At 54.7% G+C, this 23095-nt stretch overlaps 8 protein-coding genes across 8 annotated transcripts; 2 read left to right on the plus strand and 6 right to left on the minus strand.

The window, feature by feature from the left end:
- Nucleotides 1-596: 596 nt before the first annotated feature.
- CDEST_09323 (uncharacterized protein) lies at nt 597-3319 on the minus strand (the record flags this gene model as incomplete). The annotated part of the gene is made up of 4 exons (XM_062925482.1): nt 597-1257; nt 1326-1632; nt 1690-3171; nt 3234-3319. The coding sequence occupies 4 exons, from the start codon at nt 3317-3319 to the stop codon at nt 1018-1020; spliced, it is 2115 nt and encodes a 704-aa protein (XP_062781533.1). The 3' UTR covers nt 597-1017.
- A 1056-nt stretch (nt 3320-4375) lies between these two features.
- On the plus strand, nt 4376-6702 carry CDEST_09324 (Putative NmrA-like domain, NAD(P)-binding domain superfamily). Its single transcript, XM_062925483.1, has 4 exons — nt 4376-4608; nt 4674-4912; nt 4968-5317; nt 5382-6702. Exons 1-4 carry the CDS (start codon nt 4504-4506, stop codon nt 5639-5641), a joined length of 954 nt encoding a protein of 317 aa, XP_062781534.1. The 5' UTR covers nt 4376-4503; the 3' UTR covers nt 5642-6702.
- Nucleotides 5886-6697, minus strand: CDEST_09325 (Putative Thioesterase domain, HotDog domain superfamily). Its single transcript, XM_062925484.1, has one exon. It carries the CDS (start codon nt 6628-6630, stop codon nt 6034-6036), a length of 597 nt encoding a protein of 198 aa, XP_062781535.1. The 5' UTR covers nt 6631-6697; the 3' UTR covers nt 5886-6033.
- Nucleotides 6703-6988: 286 nt separating the features above from the next.
- Nucleotides 6989-8044, minus strand: CDEST_09326 (uncharacterized protein). The gene is made up of 3 exons (XM_062925485.1): nt 7700-8044; nt 7424-7640; nt 6989-7282 (listed from the first exon to the last, which is right to left on the minus strand). The coding sequence occupies exons 1-3, from the start codon at nt 7979-7981 to the stop codon at nt 7218-7220; spliced, it is 564 nt and encodes a 187-aa protein (XP_062781536.1). The 5' UTR covers nt 7982-8044; the 3' UTR covers nt 6989-7217.
- A 1137-nt stretch (nt 8045-9181) lies between these two features.
- CDEST_09327 (Putative major facilitator, sugar transporter, major facilitator superfamily) lies at nt 9182-11568 on the minus strand. The gene is made up of 2 exons (XM_062925486.1): nt 9701-11568; nt 9182-9632 (listed from the first exon to the last, which is right to left on the minus strand). The coding sequence occupies exons 1-2, from the start codon at nt 10972-10974 to the stop codon at nt 9338-9340; spliced, it is 1569 nt and encodes a 522-aa protein (XP_062781537.1). The 5' UTR covers nt 10975-11568; the 3' UTR covers nt 9182-9337.
- A 1432-nt stretch (nt 11569-13000) lies between these two features.
- CDEST_09328 (uncharacterized protein) lies at nt 13001-14843 on the minus strand. The gene has a single exon (XM_062925487.1). The coding sequence runs from the start codon at nt 13924-13926 to the stop codon at nt 13267-13269; it is 660 nt and encodes a 219-aa protein (XP_062781538.1). The 5' UTR covers nt 13927-14843; the 3' UTR covers nt 13001-13266.
- Nucleotides 14844-15052: 209 nt separating this feature from the next.
- CDEST_09329 (Putative P-type ATPase, HAD superfamily, P-type ATPase, transmembrane domain superfamily) lies at nt 15053-19426 on the minus strand. Its single transcript, XM_062925488.1, has 7 exons — nt 19015-19426; nt 18874-18941; nt 18191-18730; nt 17810-18080; nt 17021-17737; nt 16588-16936; nt 15053-16519 (listed from the first exon to the last, which is right to left on the minus strand). The coding sequence occupies exons 1-7, from the start codon at nt 19224-19226 to the stop codon at nt 15293-15295; spliced, it is 3384 nt and encodes a 1127-aa protein (XP_062781539.1). The 5' UTR covers nt 19227-19426; the 3' UTR covers nt 15053-15292.
- A 2760-nt stretch (nt 19427-22186) lies between these two features.
- Nucleotides 22187-22694, plus strand: CDEST_09330 (uncharacterized protein; the record flags this gene model as incomplete). The annotated part of the gene is made up of 2 exons (XM_062925489.1): nt 22187-22491; nt 22559-22694. 2 exons carry the CDS (start codon nt 22187-22189, stop codon nt 22692-22694), a joined length of 441 nt encoding a protein of 146 aa, XP_062781540.1.
- Nucleotides 22695-23095: the final 401 nt, after the last annotated feature.

Genomic DNA, 23095 nt, shown 5'->3' on the forward strand with positions numbered 1-23095 from the left:
GGACGCGGTCTGTCGTGATGCCCCCAACCCGTCCAGGCCTGTCCAGGCCATCCCGGCTTGCATCGGATCATTCCGTTCCCATTAATGTTCCAGCCCGACTCATGGTAATTACCTTCATTTGAATTTTGATACCTTCGTTCACCTGGGTATATAGATCCCAGCAGACCCTTTCATTTATATGCTTAGTCCTAGAGAATAAGAGGCACTTATAGATACGATTCCTGCGCCTCATGCTCATGGCACGGTCCGAGTTGGTGTGGCCACTGGGATGGCCTGCGTCCTGTCATAGGACAGGTGGTCTTGCCCAGGGCTTGTCGTCGGTCTTGAATAGGCCTTTTGCGTTATGGCCAACGCATCATTGGGTACTGACGGAGCAGGATGCTAATTTGATGACGACGCCCACCCGAGCGCGGCTTCGAATAGCGGCAGCCCAGAACTTGGCGGGGTGTTGTTATTCTGGGTCTCTTTAAGTAGCCTAGACTCGGTTGATATCTTGGCTTGACGTAGAGATGGGCAGGTTAACACTTCAATGCGATTTACACGACGGGAGCTAACTGATAACATTCTCTTAAGTGATTGAAGTCCTAGACGCAGATGAACGGACGAAGAGTTCGACGACACAAAGGAGCATAGCCGTGTCGCGCTCTCTCTCTCTCTCTCTCTCTCACTTCACGCTCATATCCGTGGCATCCGAGTAGGTGTGCAGGGGGCACCGTCAGCGAACACATCCACCAGCAACCAAAGGGGCATAAGAGAGCATTGTCGTTGCTTTTTCCTCGACATAAAAAGACATCCTGAAGCCCTTGCTTGGCAGGATCGGTTCAGCCCAAAATCCCTGCGCCACAACCCGCCCAATTGTGCGACATTGTCGTGCATAGCTTTACTTGAGCAAACGCCACTTTTGTCTCCCCTTCCCTGCAAGAAACTCGGGGTTACCCTGGTGGATGCTATTGGTGATGAAGTCTCCCCTCTTCCCCCGGACCAGACTCCCAAATCCCCATTAAATCGCTCTCAACCTCAGGACCAGTTCGCTGTTGGATCACTTCCCGCTTGACCTTGGCCGAAGCCGAAGCCGTACGTCTCCGGCTGCAACGGTTGTGGCCCAAGAGGACTTCCAGGTTTGCCACTCTCCAAGGGAGTGCCGAGAAGGTGGGCAAGTCTCGTTATGAGACGTTGATCTCGGTTGGGCAAGGTCCCCATCAGTCCCTGGACGAGATACATGGGATGGGTTGCGGCTCCAAGCAGCGCCTGTAAGACCTAGATGTCAAAGAAAACTGTCAGCCGTGGCCGCGGAAACTAAAACTGCATCACGGCTGATGTCTCACCTGCGCGTCCTCACTGAGATTGAAACCCGGTATCAGTGGCACACCGGGGCCGTCGTTAACCACGAGGTTCTGGGCGTGCATCATGTTCTGCGCATCGTCGACGGCACGTTGCGCGGTCCTCTGCAAGAAGGCGCACGCCGTCAAGACGCGCTTCAGGTCGCAGCCTTCCGACTTTTCGAACTTCTGGAGGAAATGGGCAAAGCTTCTTGTCGCCGCCAAGTCGCCGCGAGCACGAGAGCAGCCTGGGTTCTCGAGCACATCCGTCAAGAGCGTCAGACTGGCGCACAGAGGATAGCAGAGTATTCGCCTGTCGACGTCAGTCAAGTGTCTCAGAGGAAGGCAAGGTTTCACGCGCAAGACTAACCACAAGTCGGCATATTGTGGCGTGGAGATGGTTCGAAATAGTCCGATGGTCGCGTGCGCCGCCATCCGACATCGCTTCTGCGAAAAGGAAAGCTGGATGTAGGGCATCTCGAACCCGCCTGACGTCCCCACGAGTACGGCCATTGTCGGGTATTGGTTGTGTCGTCTCGCAGCCCAGTGCACCATCATCGTGCACCTGAAGAATGCCAAGTGCAGATTCAAGATGTCGGAAGCGATGTCCGGGCTCGCCGTCCGGGGCTCATACGATGGTTGGAGTTCAGCAGGCAGGCTTGACCTCCATTCTTCAAGGAGAGCATCAAGGTCGATGATGGCCTTGACTAGATCGTCATCGGTGAGTCGAAGGCCTTTCGCTGTGTACAGTCGTCTCCGGATAGAGGACTCCACCATGGCAAGCTTCGCTCTCAGGTTCAGCACATCGACACCGTCTCCGCGGCCGCTCGGTAGCTCTGTCTCAATATCATCGTCGTCTTGTATAGAGTCAAGCCCGTGGTTCAGACCCATCTCTTTTTCGAGGATATACGCCGCCCAGAATACCCGACTTCGCGCCTCCACATCCTGTACGCACATTGACATCATGACACAAGGCTGTCTATGCAGGCCGATGCTCTGCGATAGTCTCGCCGCGGAAGACGACAGGAGAGCCGCCGTCCTCATGCACGTGGTCCCCTGCATGAACACTGCCATGGCGACTATGGCCTGCACGGCCAACAGGTCGGTACCCTTGACCATCAACTCCGTCAGGACGGAAAAAGCGTTTTTGAAAAAGGGCCAAGCAAGTTGGCAGACATCCTGGAATGCGTTGTTGATGGACTTTCGCCGAGTCCCAACAGAGATAACAGCATTCATGTATGCCCAGCCGGATGTGTTGTTGAAGGTGTTGTCGGCCTCTGGCAGCTTCTCGAAATGACGGACGAAATAGTGAAAGTTGAGAAGGGGGTAATTGTCGATGACGTCGTCATACAGAGGCATCAACATCGTGATGGCCTCTTCTCTCTCGAGGCGAGGCGTAAAGACCTGTCTGTTGAATGTAGAGCAGTAAGATGCAGTATTGACCTCTCGCATTCGGCTTGCAATGACGGCAAACACGGGCATCTTGTTTGAGAGCTGCTTCGGCGGTTCTGGGATATCCCGAGGCGGGGGCGCAGGCGTCTGGCTGCCTCGTTGATCCGACTGTTCGCTAGAGTTTTGGGACATACGAGGGATCGACGGCCCTGCTTCATCGACCATTGGATGGTCTGTTGATGCCTGGGCAAAACCAGCTTGCTGAGCGTCGGTGCTGGGGTTGGGCCCAGCAGTTGTGCCAGACGTCACGGGCGGACCGGCGAACACAGACACGGACGCGGCGTCAGTTTCTGAAGGGGACACCCTCGTTGGCGGCGCACCCGGCCTCGGAAGCCCAGCCTGGCTAAGAACAGCCTCCATTTTGGAAAGCCGCTCTTCAAGGGCTTGGATGTACATTTTGCTCCAAGAAAGTTAGTGCAAACTCGCGATCAAATTGCATGGACAGAGGAAAATGCTCAATACCTCCGGCCTGGACCACGGCGCCTCTGCATTTGTTGGTACACGCACTCGTTGTTGCGGTTGACACAAGGAGTGCACGATGGAGTCATTCCATCACACTTTATCTTTTTAGACTGGCATCTTAGACAAGCCTATGTTGCATCTGTCAGTCCCTAACCCACCGTACGTCCCGTAGGTTCATAAATCAAACTAGCCTTGGCAATGCGTGACGCTTTGTCCCGCGTCCGTCCGCTTTGAACAGACTCTGTATCCATGGTGTCCATGATGATGCGCGTATGTGTGGAGAATCCCGAAAGACTCCTCCGGGCCGGTCACTTTGTCCTTCTCGGCCGTTTCGGAGATGTAAACCGGAGAGAAAGACCCACCCGAGGCCGGTGCAGCGGTGCGGCGTGGCGGCGTGGCTGGCAGGAATTCGGCCTCGAATAGCAACCCGAAAGTCCGCCTTTTAGAAATGTGAGCTCAAAATCGAACCAAGATCTCGGATTCAAATCAGGCCATCAGGAAAGATATCTTTGCATGGGAGAAATGAAAGCTGAAGAGGAAGAAGTTTCATGATTGGCCAGGTCACGTAATACCGGAAGTAAATTGCATCCGTGCTGATCATTAGGTAAGTCCGGTAGAAGTCCGCTGAGCCCTCAGACCAGGAACTTCCCGTGGGCAATCTACGCCACGTGGAAATGCGCTGTGGCGTTGCTCCGCTTATGGATCGTTGGCATGTTGGCGGATGTATTTTGTGGCGGCCGAAGAAGGCCTTGCTCACCCAAGTTACAGTTACCCTTACTCGTCACACATCAACACGTGAGACGGAAAGCAGAGAGAACGACCAACTTTTCTTCTTACCTGCTAGCACTGATAGTTCCTGTGCCAATAACTGACGTTACTGAGACTCAAAGGGGCTACATACCTTCCGAAGTGTGGGCCGAGTACGAGAAGGCGGAACGACACCTTTGCTTACCTGTCTCGTTCTGTTGATAGCGCGCTTGCTAGCCAAGCCAATTGTATCCGCCACATGCGCGCCCCTAAGCTTTAATAACATCCGCTTCCATATGATTAGGTGATGAGGATCACAAAGTCCGCTGTCAAAAGGCCTAGGTAACGGACTTTGTACACCCGCCGGCGTTGTCAAAAGTGCACATATAAGAACCAGAGTCGTGGCTGTAAACCATCAACTCTCTTGACTTCAGTCTACCCACCGTCTGAATCAAGAGCATTGTTCCCAACTTACTAGTCATCGCCCATTATTCTAACATTTTTTCCATAACATCGATCTAAAATGGTCGTCGTTGCAGTTGCTGGAGGTACCGGAAACGTTGGGCGAACTTTGGTTGAGGCCATTGTCGCCGCTGGCAAACATGAGGTCAAGATTCTCGCCAGAAAGGTATTGGGCCATTGCTTTTGAGAGATCATCATAAACCATTGGAAGGTAGACTAACTTGATGCAAGGCAAACCCTGAACTGGAGAAGAAGCTTGGAGCTTCCATAATCGCTGTTGACTATGCCGACATTGAGGCCACAACCAAGGTCCTTGAAGACAACAACGTTCACACCGTCATCTCCGCCATCAATATGATGCCCCCGACAGGCGAAGCTCCCAGGGAGTTTGAACTGATCCGTGCCGCCGATGCATCAACGACAACTAAAAGATTCATCACGAGCGGCTGGGGCGTGCCCCATACTGAGAAGTGCGTCTCAAATGAACCTATGAGGACGTCAAACATACGCTGACCTTCTCCTTAGACAAGGCAGTCAACTGCCCTCAATTCCTAACAAGCTCAAAGCTAAGGCTCTGCTGAAAGAGACCAAAGGCCTCGAGTACACAGTTATCCACAACGGATACTTCTTGGACTACTGGGCAACGCCTGCTATCCCGTCCAACATGACTCCTTTCACACTCGTCCTCGACATCCCAAACAACGTTGCGACCATTCCTGGGTCTGGTAACACTCCTGTTGCATTCACTCACACCGCAGACGTGAGCAAGTTTGTCGCCGCCGCTTTGGACCTCGAGAAGTGGGAGCCTGAGACTTTCATTGTTGGTGATAAGGTCACCTGGAATGAGTTTCTTCAGCATGCGGAGGCTGCCAAGGGTATGTAAAAGCCGCTGGGTAACCCCAATTCAATGTGTTCGTTGCTAACTGTGATCGACATCAGACACGAAGTTCAAGGTTACCTACGACAGTGTCGACAAGTTGAAGACTGGACAGGTGACGGAGCTCCCTTCCCATGTTCCTGTGTATCCCTTCTTCCCCAAGGAGGCCTTGCAGGGCATGGCTTCCTTGTTTGGTCTGTGGTTCGAGGACGGAGTTTTTGACCTTCCCCCTGCTGGTACCAAGACCCTCAACGAGATTTTCCCCGAAATCAAGGCTTGGACTGTCAAGGACATCCTCAACGCTGCTTGGAAGAAGGCCTAGTTGCACGCAGCCGAGATAAGATAGCTCAGAGCTTGAATAAAATAGTTCTTTTCGAATTTCTCGTTATGTTTGTTTTAGCGAAAGGCACAATTTTATTCCCTTCGATTTGAGTATGAAAAAGTCTGAATTCTATGAGGCGCGTACGGAACCAGTACTAGTCCGGGGTGCACTTTCACCCGATGATATTTGGAATGAAACCATAGTCTGACACAGGAGGCGTTGGGATGCTGAGGGATTTAGAATAGCGCAAGAACTCAGAAAGCAAAGCGGCTTGTATAAAAGTCGTATACCGTTCGCTGAACCTCTACGAGACTCCAAATTCACAGGAAAACCTTTCCCCTTGTGCTCCCTGACAACTCTCCCCAGTTTCCATGGATAATCCAATAACGTGCTTACATCTTCACCCTCGGGATCCCAATCCATACAGAGTCGCAAGTCGCTAAGTCCACCCCATTTGCGTCCTTCAATACCGCCCGGAGAAGCAGCTTCTTGCCGCGAATTTCCTTGATCTGCCCGACCCCAAGAACAACCCCTGGCGTGACAATCGGCTTGAGGTATTTGATGTCCATCGACGAGGTCACGGTGTTCATCTTGAACACCGGGTGATCTCTGTCAGTATCCATGTTCCTCTGGATGAGGACGCCGAGCACCTCGTCGATGAGCACTGCGGTCATGCCGCCATGGGCGATCCCTGGATAACCGTCGATGCCTTGCGAGAGTGCGAAGAGCGTCGATAATTTGGTGATGACGGACTGTCCTGGGCTCTCGGGGTGGAAGCTGATACACGCCGGTATACCCTCCGAGTGGTTGAGTGTCTTGCCGAAGAGCCTGTCGTGCGGGTTCAAGTTCTTTGGGTCGCGGGATTGCGGGGTGAAGGTTGTGATGCCGGGGCTCTTTAGGAGCGCGCGACACCATGGAAGCGCCTCGAGTTCGCTCAGCGTCTGTGGCAGTTGGCTCGCGCTTGCTGAGGCGCCTGTGTTGTGATCCATTGTGATGCGCTAGTTTCGCGCGCAGTCAATATACCGGTTGTTGAGTGTTGTTGGCGGTGAGTTGTTGATCTGATCGCAAGCGCGAAATGCGACGTCGTGCAAGTGAGTCGAACCTCGGCACAAAATCCCATCCCTCCGCTTCATTGGATGTTTCACGTGAGAGTGAGAGCCCAACAAGCACCCGAGCCATCTGTCTACATTCCCTTTCATGTTCATGTCCAGCAATATCATAGCAATGCTTAGATGCATACAGTGGATAGGCTGTGATAATTTTGAGTTGCACGGCAATCTGCGATGGTTGGGTGAAAGGGGGTCATCGGCTAACAAAGTTCAGCGGCTAGGCGCTGTCAATCGGTATGTACAATAACTTAATTACAGAGGGATGTGTAGCCGCGAGCTTTGCAGAAGCTACAGAAACCCCCACTTTGGTGAATTTGCTGAGACTAACCTATATATCATTGTTGGCAACTGTGAGACACGGGTTGTACAATTATAAAATGAATCTTTTGCAAATTCCAGAAGCCTATGGATGCCTACACCTGCGAGCCAAAATTGAAGTCCTTCGCCCTCGGGCAACTGAATTCATTTCAGGCCGTAGGAACGGGAACAACAGCCAACGTGACCTCAAAACAAGGGCGGTCCGCCCTGAAGACTAAAGCCCAATGTCAGTTCTGGAAACCATTGTGTGATATTTCGAGAAGGGGAAAACGAGAAGAAGGGGCGGGGGGGGGGAAGAGACGAAGTGGTCACCAAACCACACCACAAGACCAGACACAGAGGCAAGGAAACCTACCAGTGTTTCCAGGAGGAGAATACCTGGCCTCATGTCTCTCTCCTGATGCGCTTCGGAAGCAAATGAAACCGCCAGGCAAGGAGGCCCTGGATACAAAGTCCAATTCGATCTGAACGGCATCCGTGTCCGGGTTGCATCCATAGACTGGTTGAAAGAAGGCTTTAGGGTCTCCACGCTGCGTCATGAACATCTTGGTAGTGTTGTCATCTGCGGTGTACTGGAGCACTACGTTAGAGCTTGAAAGCAATTTCAATGAACAAATTTAATTTTTTTTACCTCTCCATTGATGACTGCGTGGATGATACCCCGGGAGATAACGCCGTTCACGAGAGTCAAGTTGAACGCAGAATCTCCAGCTGGGCTGAGGTAGAGGTGCTGATCGCCACCGCCCGCCGACCAAAGGTTGATGTATCGGTTGTGAATAACGGGAACCGAAGCATTCTGAATCTGGATACCGAATCCCTCGGGGATATTGTTGGAGAGAGGCTCGGTTGGTGGAACGCACGCCGACGCAGCGGCCGCCGCCGACAAAACAGCTGCAACAACCGAAGTAAGCATTGTGAGGTGATTATATGGGCCTGATTCTGATTCCACAACTCAAGAAACCTCATGGATGAGCAGATCTCGAGCCTTCACATAAACTACTTGCAACAGGGAAACAACCCCATGATATACAACATGCGCAACTCGTCACGCCGCAAAGGTGCAGTGACCGCCAAGACATAGACGAATACGAGATGCTGCACTATTTGCTGCATCGCGCTGCTGACAGGTTGCCCGTTGCAAGTGTATTTGGGCTTCATGGCCATCAGGATTCCTGCAACCGACAGACAAACAAGATGTCAGGATGGCCCCACTGCTGACAGTACAAGGCGTTACAGCCTGCACCGACAGTTTTGCTCATAGGGAAATAGCCCTGTTGATGTCACGTCCAAGGCTTGAGGGCCTCTTCATCCTGCCATATTGGGCATTAGTTCCCTGCGAGTAAGACCGGACCAGGCACATCGTTGCAGGCCCTAAATGCGGCGCAGACACTCAGGCCCGGCTCTGGCCAAATAAACTCCTCCAAGACCCAGGGCTATAGTGCATCCGATAAGCGCTAACGGAGGTGTTGAGGTAGCTGAAGCTCAATGTGCTGGTCAAGATGCAGAATGAAGCAAGGAGCCACACGGAGAAGCTGTGGTTTATTTCACAAGTAGGCCACCTCCTCAGCGACTCTTATTATTGGACACCATATAATCTGTGCATTACAGGGTTCTTGTTGAGTAAAATTAGATAGAGTCATGTGATTGTAGTGTTGGAGAACCACCAATCAATTGAGACCAGATGCAGATGTTTAGAGTTCCTGTCTGCATGTTGAGTTGGAGTACTCTGGCATACAAAAGACACCAAATGTTGATGGTATGAAACAACAAAGAGCTTTATCGTATTGGAGAGACGGCTCTGCGAACAGAAATAACCAACATTCCGCCGCTGAAACGTCCGCCATTCAACCAAGATATGTGAACCGCGTTGCGGCCGGGAATGAGAAGAATGAGCGCCGGGAGTGGCCCGGGAACCTTCGTTAGACCCCAATCAAAGGCAATACACCGTACAAGTATCGCTGTATTATCGTGGAGGCTTGTATGCCCCGTATATGTTGGACAAGCTCTTCACCAACGAGTGCAGGCAATACGGAGCTCGCCATTACGGCATTTAGACTTTGGTTCTCTTGTAGATCACTTAACAAGGTTGGAGACGTAAAAGGAGAAGACGAAATTTGTATGCGCTGATATACCGGATTCGGCAGTTTGTATTATTTCAGTCGCTGAATATGTCGCTGAAATCATTTCCGCTTGCTAGTTCTAGACACGTCCCGGGGTGGCTTGCAAAGCTCCTACCCCCCTTCCACACTCATTAATTCGTAGTACACAATCAGGCAGAGTCGTCAGTAGCCTTCTCTACGTAGTCGGCCTTCTGGTTCGGCTTGTCGCTCTCAAACTCCTGGGGCATGGCAATTGGCCGGTTCTTGGCGAACTTGACCGTGGCGAACACCGAAGGAGACTCTTTGAAGAGCATCTCAATCTCCTCCAGATTGCGACCCATGGTCTCGGGGAAGAGGAAGTAGACGCTGACGGGGATGCAGGCCGAGATGACGGCGTACACGATGTAGTATTGCCAGCCGATGGTGTTGAGGGCAACAGGGGTAACCATGACGACGATAAAGTTCCTAAAAAGGACAAGGATGTTAGTTGGTGTTCATTGGAGATACTACTATGTAGGATCGATGCGACTTACCAGAGCCAGTGGTTGGCGGTGGAGATGGAAGACATGGCCATGCGGAGACGGATGGGGGCGATCTCAGTGCAGTAGAGGAAGTTGGCGCCCAAGAAGCCGATGGGGACGAAGGTGTTGAAAAGGTAGATGAAGCAGCCGGCGGCGATCTGGGCAGCCTGGTTGTCCTTGGGGAACGAGGTCGTGATGGCCAGGCAGGTCATGCAGGCACACATGCCGAAGCCGCTGAAGATGAAGACGGCGCGGCGACCGAACCGATCGATGGCGAAGAAGGCCAGGAAGGACGAGAGGAACTTCCAGGTGAGGGCGCCACCAGCCAGAGCCTTGGACGCCTCGGGCTCCATGCCAAGGTTCTGCTGGAACAGGATGGGGGCATAGACGGAGACGAGGTTGCTTCCGGACATCTGCTGGTAGAACTGGAGCATGATGCAGAGGCCGAAGCGGTAGAGAAGCTTGTCGTCGCCCATCTTGAGCATGTCACTGAGTTTGGCAGCGTTCTGAGTGGTCTCCTCGAGCGAGTGCTCGATGCCGGCGACTTCGGCCATGACCTCCATAGAATCCTCGGGCAGTCCCCTGAAGGCAGCAATGATGCTGCGAGCCTGCTCCGAATGACCCTTCATGACGAGCCAGCGGGGCGACTCGGGAAGGAGGTAGATGCTGCCCATCATGACGAGGGAGAAAATGATGGCGATGGCGATGGGAGGGCGCCACGTGACGGGGCCGGTCTTGAGCTCCCAGAAGCCTAAGTTGATCCAGCTCTCCAAGACGTAACCGACACAGGTGAAGAGACCAGTGAGGACGACCTGGCGACCGCGGTTCTTGGCACCGGACGTCTCACTCTGCCAGACGGGCACGATGGAACTGAGCTGGCCAATGCCGAAACCGACGATGAGACGGCCAACGATGAGCTGTGCCAGGTGGAAGGAGGCACACTCGAGGACCTCGCCGACGAGGGTGCAGACACCGGCAAAGAAGATGACGTTGCGGCGGCCAAAGGCGTTGCCGGACCAGGAGCAGGAGAGGGAGCCGAAGAGGGCACCGATGGTGAATGTGGCGACGACGAAGCCCTGCAGCGTCGAGTTGGCGTTCTTGGTGGCGCCGGTGGTGTGGACGGTGTCGATCTCCGGGAAGGTCTTGACCCAATCCTCAGTGGTGAGCAGGCCGCCGAGGCCGGCCTGGTTGTATCCGAAGAGGATGAAGGCCGGGCAGACGACGAGGGCGATTTGAAGAACGCTCAAGGCGTTGCCCGTGAGGCCGAAGTAGAGCTTCGAACCCATGGTCTTTTTGTCTTTCAACTGTACTGGCGTGTTGTTGTTTTTTTTACGCACAAAGGTTGCCCAAAGTTCTTCGAATGGGAGGGGGAATTGTTGACCCTAACTGTCCAAGAGGATGGAGAGGAGCGACAAGACAGACGGACAGATAGTCGACTGGGAAGAGATATAGAAAGAGAGAGAGACAGAGAGCCAAAAAACAAAAAACCAACTGCCCAGGAAAGCGAGCGAGACGACCTCGCTCTTAAGGAAAAATCGTCAAGCGCCCGCCACCCACGTTCATCTCATCACTATGACCCTTGTGGGGGAAAGGTGTGCGGAGACCCCGCGGGATTCTGACCGCAAAAGCCAGATTCATAATCCAGAGCTCCTTACTGCCCCGTTCCCGTGAGAGTCGCCCGCGTGTGGTGTGGAGGGAGGAGCAAAAGATGGAGAAACAAGTACAGCATGGGCCATGGTCCATGGTCCAAGGTCCATGGGAATCTTGGGAGAACGAAGGTCCTGGAAAGACAGTACGGCGGAGCCATGCGTGTCGTCAACGCCGAACGCGCGCCGATGGGCGTGTGTGTGTGTGTGTGTGACCGGGAGAGTCGGCCAGGGCTCACATCGGAAGTCGACCGAGCGTGCCACACCCGGTCCCGTTTTCCCCAACGGCGATAACTTCATCAGGTCTGCTTCGTGGAGACGGTCCGACAAAGGAGCGGCCCACCGATTCGTCGCCTGTGTCCCGACGGACCCCCTCCCAGGGTTCCGCCTTGCTGTTTAAATCCCTCTCAGCATTTATACAGAGTTGCGGAGTCGGCACTGGCAGGGCAGGGCGAGCGGCGCCTTCATCGTACGAGGCCCCGGATGGACAGATTTGATGCACGTCAAGAGACGGCCCCGTATGCAATGGCTGATGATGGGTTAAGAAGGGGAAACAGTCATGCCAGTCCGGGCATATCACGGGGATTTTCTGTGGTGTCGTTGGATGGCCCAAAGGTGATGAACCATGCACAGGTACGACGCCATGCAATGCGGCGAAAATTAAGCACAAGAGCCAAGACGGCAGCAGGCGATGCCAAGGCCCCAACGTAGGCCAAGAGTTGCCCGAAAGGTCCGCCATCACTCATCAATAGTGGGTGTACGACCCGAGGGAAACGCCCCCACGTCACGAACTCCCTGCTGACTCGCCCAGTGATGGCTCTTTATTACTAAACAGGGGGGGGAGGACAAAGGCGGGATTACGGCGTAATGCATTGTAGGGCAGTCAGAAGATGTTAGCCCGTTCAACTGTTATGCGCAACAAGAGACGGCATAACGGGTGAAGGGGGTGGTGGCTTCGATTTTGTTCTGGAAAAAGACAAAACAAAAAGGGGGAGGGTTACTCAGGAGCATATATGATATACGATGTAAGTCTCAGGGCGGCCCGCGGTGCTCTTCAACTCGCCAGGCAATCCTGGCGGGATTCGCGACAACGCGAGGAGCCGATCGGCTTCGGCCTCACCCCTTTCGCGGCTTAGCATTCCCCGATACAGGCGGACGACCTCTAGGATCTAGTTGCGGCACTTGGGATTGGGTCCGTTCCCCCCTCTCTTGTCTCGCTGCCGCCTGCATGCGAGATTTCGGTGATCCATCCGCGCCCTCGGAGGTTTACCGAGTCCACACCTCTCTCTCTCTCTCTCTCTCTCTCTCTGGTGAAAGTCGTGCCCTCCATTTCAGACAGGCAAACTCTTTATGTAAAGTATGCCCATGTTGGCTCAACAAGGAGCAAGCCAAGAAAGCACAAAAACTTGAAACGGAGATTCCTGAGAGATTCCTGAGATACAGTACTGCTCCTTATGGAAAGATTGATGTGACTGTAAACCATGTGTCACCGACAACCGTCCAACCCATGGTTCCACCCTGTCCGGTGACAGTTCTTCTACGCGTCCAAGTCGGTTAATCAGTCGACCAGTGGCCAGTAGCCGAGACTGAGAAAGAAAAAAAGAAAAAGGAAAAAAAAAAAAAAACTTTTTGGGAAATTTGCGACGTGCCCAGAAAGTTTCCCTCTTTCAATCTCAACCTGCCACATCCACGGCTGCACACACACATATGGTACACACATACACACACACACACACACACAGGCAGAATCTTACTCCAGCTTTTCCCCAGATGAAGCCGTTTCGAAGTATCCCTTCTTCACGGTGACAAGTCCGCAATGCGCCAGAACGCGGGGGACGAACCCTGGTCTGTGACGCCCAGGTCAGCACCGAAACCACAGATTGCTTTCATCGGACGGCCGGCAACTGGGCCGTCCGGTCTTCTAGCGCCGACTTACTTTCCGTCCAGTTTTCGTGATGCCCACTTGTCGACGGCCAGCAGCGCGAACACGATGGCCCCAAAGACAGGAATCCCCGCGGGGTAGTCGCCCTCCCACAGCGCGAGCGGGTGAGATGCGACCACGGCCGCCGTGAAGGCGTCCCCGTGCGTCCGGATGCCCTGGAGGTGCCCTCCGCACGCCCATATCCACCGGAACCAGGTGAGGTTGTTCAGGAGCTTGACGGACGCCCGGTGCCACTGCGCGTCACCATGCACGTACCCCAGCGTGGAGGCGAGCGCCCGCTGCGCCGCCATCCCCTGGGACGTCGTCCTGACGAAGGACATGTTCCCTTCGTTCACATACGCGGCCAGGTGGAAGCTGCCCGCCGCCATGACGAGGCCGAGTACGAGATCCGTCCGGTTAGGTTCCGTGACGGCGAGGTGGTGGCAGTACCGGAACAGCTCGACTGTGCCGATGAGGACATGGAGAGCGAGGGGGATCCACGGCAGCTTCAAGTACTTGGCATGTTTCGGAGTTGTTACTTTCCTCCAGCTCGGCACCAGGTGTCGTAGATACATGCTCGAGGTCCAGAGTATCTCCAGGAAGACGTGATGCTTCGCGCAGAGCAGCCGGACGGCCTCCCAGCTGTCAATGACGGTGTTTGCCCAGTTCATTGTGGGCCCCAGTCCAAAATCCCTGCTTGTTTCCTGTCGTGTAGTTGGGTGTTGCAAACGGGTTGAAGGGCGGCACGAAAGAAACCCGGAATCCTCATCCGGGGAGTTGACGTGGGGTTTCAGAAAGCAGCGGGGCCCATCTAAACACTACACTCGGGATGGGTGTAGAACATCGAGAAGCCCTGGGGATGATTAAACCCCGGGCGCCGCATTGATGAGCGGCTTTATACCTCTCTAGTCATTGAGTCCTGTTCTTGTATGGGTTTGGGGGAACCGTGGCCTCCATGCCGTCCCGCCCTATCAGATGTCTTGAAAGACACCCGTCCTAATTCATCCGAGATGGATGAACTATGGTACTGAATCAGTCCGTGCGACGTCTACAACAACAAAAGTTGGATGGCTAACGTTGTAAACACTTGCTCAGCAACTACTCTAGAGGCGCGTCCAACCTCGCCCTATGAGGTTGAGTCATCGCTTCCAGCTGGGTCACTGGGCGTGCGAATCTGGGATGGGTTGCTGCAAAGATACGAACAAGAGTCATACGTTGCGTGAACGTTGTATATTAAGAGATGTAAGGGCACCGATTCAAATTTGCGAGTTGAGCTCTCCATCGCGCAACAAAGCCTGAGGTGGCAGGGGGGATATGTGGTTCTCCTGGTGCCATGCTTTCCGTTGGGCTGAACGTCACTGCCGCCGTCATCATAGTTGTTCATCAATAACACTGCGAGACTATGACCATGAGCATGCCACTGGATTTAACGGACACGGTGTGAGCTGGTGTTCTCGGACCTCTCACAGTTTCTGCCTTCGAAGGTTCAACGATAAGACCTAGCGGCTTCTAGTAACACGTCCCCCCAGCACATTCATAACATCACGTAACTAGGATTGTAAAAAGAGAAAACCGCCATTGACAAGTTCAAAATTTCATCCTCGTGCCGCGTTTGAAAATAATGACGCCAGTTCTTTCGTTTTTCAAGCAATATGCAGACAGACTTTGATCAAGCACACAGCTTGCTCGGGGTAAAGAAATGCCAATTTTTGGACTCTGTTTTGACTCAAAAACGTGGCCGAAGCCAAGACCTCAATCTGATCAGCTGACAATTTGTACAAGTCAAGATATGAATAGGTGCAATAACAACAATAGTGTATTTGTCTACAGAGTCAACGCCCGCTCGCTTGCTTTTCCCATAACATGAAACAATGCAATATAAAACCACCTCCACGTGCCCTTAAAAGTTTCAACCAGCGGCGAAATGACGCACAGCCAAGTGTCCGTTCCGTGGGCATCCCCCGAATACGTAATTATATCGTTACCGACGAACAAACCAACACCCCTTGTCTAGGTAGTAAAAGATAACCGCCTCATCTACCAGGCTGACTTGGCCAAAATGCCGTTCGGCCACCTGCGCACTGCAAACTTTCTCGCCTCGTCGATGAGAAGGATGCCGAGACCAAACGTCATGGGCAGGAACCAGTACTCGACCGGCACCGGCGCGGTGCCGAGCGTCGTCTGGAACTCGGGGACGTAAAGCCAGAAGATGGCCATGAGGAGGGCGAAGGCGATGGCCGGGAACAGGTACAGGTTCTGGGTGCGCCTGTTGCCGACGGGCGGGTGCTGGAAGAGCGACAGGCGCCGGGTGCGGATGGCCATGAGGTTGAACCACTGCATGACGACGAGGTTGACAAAGTAGATGGAGCTCGCGATGTTGAGCTTCTGCTGGTAATAGTCCGGGTCGATGGTCGAGGGGAGGTTGCCGAAGGAGAACCAGATGTCGGAGAACTTGATGCCGTTTCGCTCGAGGTACCAGTACGACATGGCGAAGGACGAAAGCGTCTCGAGCACGCCGACGAGGCCGTAGGACTGGACGACGAGCTGCCAGTCGACGAGGCGGTCCTTGCCGGGGACGCGGGGCTTGCGGAGGAGCACGTCGGCCTCGGGCGCCTCGTAGGCCATGGCGATGGCGGCGGCGGCGTCGGTGAAGAGGCAGATGATGATCATGAGGAAGCTGCTCAGGATCTGGGGGATGCCGAACATGACGTTGGTCATGACGGGCCAGAACTCGGAGAAGCTGCCGGCCGGGAGCAGGTAGGCGACGGTCTTCTTGAGGTTGTCGAACATCATGCGCCCGTAGCGCAGGGCCTCGACGACGCTCGAGAAGGAGTCCAGGAGCACCATGTCGGCGGCCTCGATGGCGATGTCGCTGCCCGAGCCCAGGGCGATGCCGACGTCGGCGGCGCGCAGGGAGGGCGCGTCGTTGACGCCATCGCCCGTCATGCCCACGATCTCGTGGCGGGCCTGCAGCTCGCGCACGATGCGGAGCTTCTGCTCGGGCGTCGTGCGCGCGAAGACGATCTCCTGATACTGCGCCAGCTGGTCCCATTGCTCCTCGTTGAGCGTCATCAGCTCGGGGCCGGAGAGAACCAGGGCCTGGCGCGGCGAGGACTCGAGATCGTCCATGACGGGTTTTATCGACGGGTCGACGTGGCTCACGCGCTGGAGAGCCGTGATGTCGTCGATCTGGGAGCGGGGGACGCTGATGATATTGCACTCGGCCGCGATGGCCTGGGCCGTAAGGGCGAAATCGCCCGTGACCTGTTTTTCGTCAGTGTCTCAAAGCACTTCGCTTACATGCACAGATAGAGAAATGCCGCCGCACTCACCATGAAGATGCGGATGCCGGCGCCACGAAGGGTGTTCATGACCTCGGGGATCTCGGGACGGGGCGGGTCAACGATGCCGACCAGACCAACGAGAGTGAGCCCGGACTTGGCTTGGTTGTTGATCTCCATCTCATACGAGCTGTCGGACGGGCTTCCCTTGAGGGCCGATCTCGAGATGGCCTTGCGAGCGAGCAGCAGCACGCGGCGTCCCTGGGACGACCACTCATCCTTGATGTGCTCGATGGAAGCACGCGTCGAGGGGTCCAAGGCAGTAGTGTATCCGGAGGGGTTGACGTAATTGCTGAGCCTGGGCATGAGAACATCGGGGGCTCCCTTGATGGTCAAAAGACTGTAAGACGAGTTAGCTGGCCGCTTTCGACTATCTCCCCCCTAATCAACAACTTCATGTTCTTCTGTACGAGGGCGGACTCACACATCGCCCGGCTGGAAGACCGAAGCGGTATCAGAAGGCAGGGCAAACGAAAGGCCGTCGGGGTGGGACAGGCCCAGCACGCGGATCATGTACTTGTTCTTGCTGTTGAAAGCGAGTTCGTACTTGGTCTGCCAGCAGCGACGTAGCTCGGCGACCTGGCCCAGACTCTCGGAGAAGCGCAGAATGGCCTGGTCCGTGGCGTCGCCGTGGATGACGCGCTCTTGGAGCGGCAGACGCATCGTGGCGGCGTCGAACTGGCCGGCGTTGCAGAGACCGGCAATGGCACGTAGCTGCTCCATTGAGTTATTGTGCGGGGCGTTGTGCTTGTTGAGCGTGAGCGCGTCCCGGGCACCCTCGGCCGTCATCGTCATCGTGCCGATGGCGCACTCGGTGACGATCATTTTGTTCTTTTTATGGTCGTCAGCGTTTACTCTTGGGCCCTTAGGTGACGTTAGGGGCTGTAACGACTTGCTTACCTGAGTCAATGTGCCAGTCTTGTCGGAGCAAATGACGGAGACGGACCCGAGAGTTTCGACCGTCTTGAGCGACTTGCACAGGATCTTGTTCTTCCGCATCATGTTGGCGCTGATTGTCATGCTAGCAGTCAAAGCAACAGGTAGACCCTCGGGGATGAAGGCCACAGCAACAGAGACACAGGAGATGATCAAGTTCGGAACGTTGATCCAGTTGGGGTACTGTTTCCTCAACCATGTGCCCCTATTTCATGAAAGAATTGTCAGCCAAGGGGCTTTCCTCAAGAACGAACCAATCGCAGGTTGCAAGCCATACCAGACTATCAGAACGATGACAATCATCAGGAACATGATGGAGCAGATAATGAGCACGAAGTGCAACACTTCGCGCTCCAGGGTCGTCAACCCCTTTTTGGGCTCGTTGGTCAGCTTGGCGATGCGGCCGAAGATGGTGTTGTCGCCCGTGGCCACCACCAGCCCCGTGCAAGTGCCCGATACGCAATGAGTGCCCTGAAGACCGATGCATCGTGTCTCAAGGTAGTTGTTGTCGGTCGAGTCAACCGAAGCAGGCAGAGGGACCGATTCACCTGTGTGGTTGTCCTTTTGTCAGTTATGCTCACATCGCTACCAAAGAAACTTTTGAGAACGATGGTGCCACATTGATAATAACCAAAACGAAAAGGGAGGGCAATCTTACCCGTCAAAATGGACCTGTCAAACTTGGCGTCGGAAGAGACCTTGAGGAAGCGTACATCGGCAGGCAACTTGTTTCCCGACTTGACGATTAGGATATCGCCAGGGACGATCTGATCAGCCAGAAGCTCGGCCTGGTGGCCGTCACGGATGACCATGCAGTTCTCAGGGAGCATCGTCTTGATTGAGTTCATGACGCGGGATGAGGACCAGTCCTGCCACATGTTGAAGGCGGCCTGGATGAAGAAGACGGCCAGCAAGACGATGGCCAGTGCCAGGTTCGCCACAGCGGGCGGGCTGCCCAGTGGCTTCCACGCAATGAAGACGAGGACCGATGCTAGCAGCAGGACGGTACCGAAGCCCTTGAAGAAGTATCCGAGGATGCGCTTCGTGTGGTTCGTAGGCGCGGGAGAGGGCGCGTTCCGGCCGTAGTGTGCTACGCGGCGCTGAACTTGGTCCGGGGAGAGGCCGTCGGCGAGGGAGGACGACTGGCGTCTGAGGATCTCGTCGACAGAGAGGATGTGCCATTCGAGTTCCGAGAGCTCTGGAGGCCGCCACAGTTGGTGTCAGTTGTTTGCAACTTCTCTATACTTGCTTGTCCCTGTGTTGATGACTTCTCATGGAACTTGGGGTGTGTTTTTTTTTCTTCTTCTTTCTTTCTTTCTTTCTTTTTTTCTTTTTACGAACCTGTTGCGACGTTTTTAGCCTTCTTGATGGCTTCGGATTTTGTCTTGTATTCTTCTATCTCGATGGATCTTTTCCAAGAGAGCATCAGCACGGAGAGCGAGGCGGCGGCGCTTTTGTCTGCTCAAGAGGCCGCACACTTACACTGTGCGGTACTGGATGGGCAGCTCAGCTGCGGCATCGATGGAGTTGCGTCTCGACCGAATCGAGTGAATGGACATGGAAGTGTTTGACCGGGCGTGATGTAGCGCAGGCCCGGCACTGGAGCGATGAGCCTTCCTACCGGCCTCCTCGTCGGCATCCCAGCGGATGCGTTCGCCGGCCGCTTGGCTCTGCTGCTTCTCGGACTCGTCCATGACTGACAAGCTTTTTCCCAAGGGGACACGGAGAGGCGATTGTCGTAGAAGCGTTCAAGAGATTATGGGAGAGTTCGTCAGGGGGAAGAAGAGTGTCGCGTGCAGGAGAGGGCAGGAGGCCTCACAAGGAGGAGGGAAGCAGAGGGAGGACGAGAGGACAGGAGGACGAGAGAGACGGGGAGAGCGAAGTGAGAGAGAGCCTGAGAGCAGAAACGCACTGCAACGTCCGGCAACGCATCCAGGGCCTTATATACGAGATGATGACAGCCGAGGACGCGAGATATAAGACAGAAACCCGGAAGGCCAGAATTGGCGAACCGTATAAATGGGGACATCTATCACGGGTCTTGGCATTTATTTTGCCCTCTTTGCCCTTGTCTACGAGACACTCGCACACATACACATCCCACACAGCAGACACAGACGCAGAAACAGGATGCACACCCCCAACCGTATGGGAGTCGCTGCCGGAGATTGCGGCATCCGCACAAGACCATCACATGGCATGGGATGGGAGTCGACGCTTTGCTTGACTTGGACCGGCTTGGGGATGGTGTCGAGTCACAGAAACCCAAAGAGCCTGTTTTTTTTCACTCTTTCTCCTAAAGGAAGGGGGAGGGGGTGGAGGGGGTGCGTGATGATCGGCTGCGGCAAGCAGACAAAACAGCGCGGCTCTTTTTCTGACTCCGGGTAGGTAGGAAGGATAGCATGGACTGGTATGGGATGGGAAGGGCGTTAGAGGAAAGACAACACGATGGGTGGAGGGGGGCGTGCAGGTTGAGCTCCAGGCGAGCATCGTCAAGTCAGGCAGGCAATACGGCATAAAAATGAGACGGCGTCAGCGTTGGGGGAGGGGGGGGGGAGAAAAGGAGCACACGACAACGACGGCGACGACGACGACGACGACGACGACGTGCGAAGAAGGATGGAGGTCAGTCGGGGGTTGTATCTACGGAGCCAACAGGCGGTGAAATGGCACGGCGAGTCCAACGTGCTGGAATACTGTGACGGACGAAACTCGCAACGCTATTTGGGCCTACAGTCGAGGAGGCTAAGCCAGGCTGGGCATGGCGACTCGGAGTGTTTTGAAATTGAGCAGGCAAAGGAAAATTCTGGCAAGGCAAGGCCCAGGGCTAACAGAGAGAGAGAGGGAGAGGGAGGATTCAAGGAGGAGGAAGCGGATGCGTACAGAGAGGGAAGGGGAAGGGGGAGACCTGGGAGAGAGTGTGAGTGAGTGAGTGAGTGAGTGAGCGAATGGGTGAGAAAGAGGGTGTCACAGCAACAACATTGCGTGCGGCCGCACGAGGGAGGCTGGCTCGGTTACACTCAGAAGAGGGGGGTGGGCGTTTAAAGGAAGGGGAAGAAAACCCCCCCAAGAGAGTAAATGACATGGCCTTGTAAAAAAAGGACAAAAGGGCAAGTAAGAGAGTCAAGTATCGTGGGGGATAAATCGCTCATAGAAGGGCGTGTGCGGCGTTTGATGCGAAATTACACGCGGGCGAAGTCGAGAGAGTTGGATATCCAAGTATCTCTTGGCGGCGAGGAGGCTCTCTCCGTGACTTTGGCAGTGACAACGAATCAAGGTTTTGGCGCATCCTGCCCCGTGCTGCGGCCCCTAGGCTCGCTCGATACCCGTCCCTCGGCGGCCTAGGTACGGCGTGGCACGGCAAGGCAAGGCATGGCATGGCATAGCATGGGGGGTGGGGGAGTGAGGCGTGAAGTGTGAATGTGGAGATGGAAATGGCGATGGCGATGGAGTCAGTTGCAACTTGCAGGAGTTCGAGTTGCCCCAGTTGGTTGGCGCATTGTGATTGTGAGCTTGTCTGGGAGAGCGATGGAGACGCAGTGCCCCCATGCCATGTGCGTTGAAAGTCTTGTCTCTCGTTGGTCCCTGGCCAAGACTCTCACACACAGCATGAAAGAGAGAGAGAGAGAGAGGAAGGGAGGGAGGAGGGGGATGGGTGGCCGACTGAGCAGTGAGAGGGAGAAGAGGTCCCCTTACCCTTCTGTCTCTCCTTTGCTCCGTCCCTCCCTCCCTCACCCGCTCACTTATACTGTAGTTACTGACCCATCATTCATCCATTCAAGGTCTTTTCTTTCTCTCTCTCTCTCTCTCTCTCTCTCTCTCTCTCTTCTTATTTTATTTCGTTTAGAAGAAGAAGAAAAAATCTAGTTTAGCCCAAGATCAAGCTCAATGCTCCCGAGCCCCCTCCGTTAAACAGAAACCAAAGATGACGATGGGTCGGAGGGGAATTTCTTGAACCGCCCTCGCCTACCTGTGCCGCCCGCTAAGCCGCCGTCTTACACTACATTCACACACTCACAAACACGCCCACTCGCTTACTCAGGAGGGCGGTGGTGTCGCTCGCAGATTTTTACCACACTCCAACCGACAACAAAGCTGCCACTGCTTCTTCTACCTCTGCCCTGGAAACGGGAACCGGAATGGGGGAACGTCTGTTCTGGTCTGGTCTGGTCTGGTCTGGTAGCACTGCCACAATCCCTCTTTGCAGTCCCAGTCCAATTCCTTCCCCCCTCTGACTGCCGCCAGAGGCATTCATTTCACCGCTGCAACGTGGAGGAGTCGTCCTCTGTCGGGTTGCTGCAAACAGTTAGCGGGGCCCGTCGGGGATTCCCACATCAAGAGGATCGTTGTATGTGATGATATGCCCTTGGTGTCTGGTGTCTGGTGTCAAGAGGTAAGAGTCGGCGCAGCTATCACAAGAAGCGTGCCGAATCCATACAGCTCAACAGTCATCCAACCGCCCACCGCCTACTCCCTCCCCCCCAATTTGCGCCCTTTGCCCTTTTTCTTCATCATCGTTTCCCTTTCTGGCCGTTGCTGTGTACGTAGCACATGTTGACCTAACTGCATTCCCCTTAAGTTTTCTCCTTTGTGCGACTCCACAGCCACAGCGCCAACCCCAAATCCTTTATCGGGCCAGCCCCCCCCCTCCTCGATGTACCCGAATCGGTGGAGCAGTTGTCCGATGATGTTTCTCAGAAGAGGTTCGAGCTTTGTGCTTCATCCTGTCCGTCTCACATGTGGTCATGGGCCAAAAGCCATCCCGGTTATTCGGCTTCGCGCCGCTAGAGGACATTATCGGCTTGCTCCCGCTCTCGCCCTAGGGCATGGCGTTCACTCCCAGATGGAACCCGTACGGGACCATATTTGCCAGTTCGTTCTACCTGGGGGAAAGTATCGACGGATCGATTGGTATCGAATAATCCCTCTCTCGCACTCATTGGCTACCTCTCCAACGCTGTACGTACTTACTGACACTGCCACTTCCCCTCTTCTCTGCTCGGTGACCGATTCTAGTCATTCACAGAAAGAAAACAGAGGGAGAAAGAGGGGGAAATGTACATACACACTTGCTACACCCAACGGGAAGCCCCGCGCGCCATGTCTCGTTTGGCCATCTGCAGTCAATCCCTAAAAACTACAGCGATCCAATGCCGGCCTAGACGCTCCGTCCGTCCCCGTACCAGCCAGCCAGGCCTCTTCAGGGCTGTGCCTCACAGCCGGAGCAGCCAGAGCCGAGCTGGGCAAGTCGAGTGGGTTTCCAGGCCGGCGCCGAAGGAGAGAGCCGGGTATCCGTCCGTACTTCTTGTGTGAATGAGTATGGATACGGATGCACCACCACCACCATCACCACTACCACTCGCTCAGTATGCGCTGTTAATCCTCCATGTATCTGTCTGATGTTAGAAGCTAGTGCCGATCTCTCCCATCACGCGCCCAGCACCAGAGGAGGCCCAGCAGGCGGCCTCCAGAGCTTCCCCAAGGCCTACCCCGGCTCTCTCTATGCCCACCGCTCATTGGAGTTTTCCACTATCACCCTTCCCTTTCTCTCCTCCTGCTGCCC

The sequence above is a fragment of the Colletotrichum destructivum genome, chromosome 6 (genome assembly GCF_034447905.1).
Source record: "Colletotrichum destructivum chromosome 6, complete sequence".
NCBI lineage: Eukaryota > Fungi > Ascomycota > Sordariomycetes > Glomerellales > Glomerellaceae > Colletotrichum > Colletotrichum destructivum.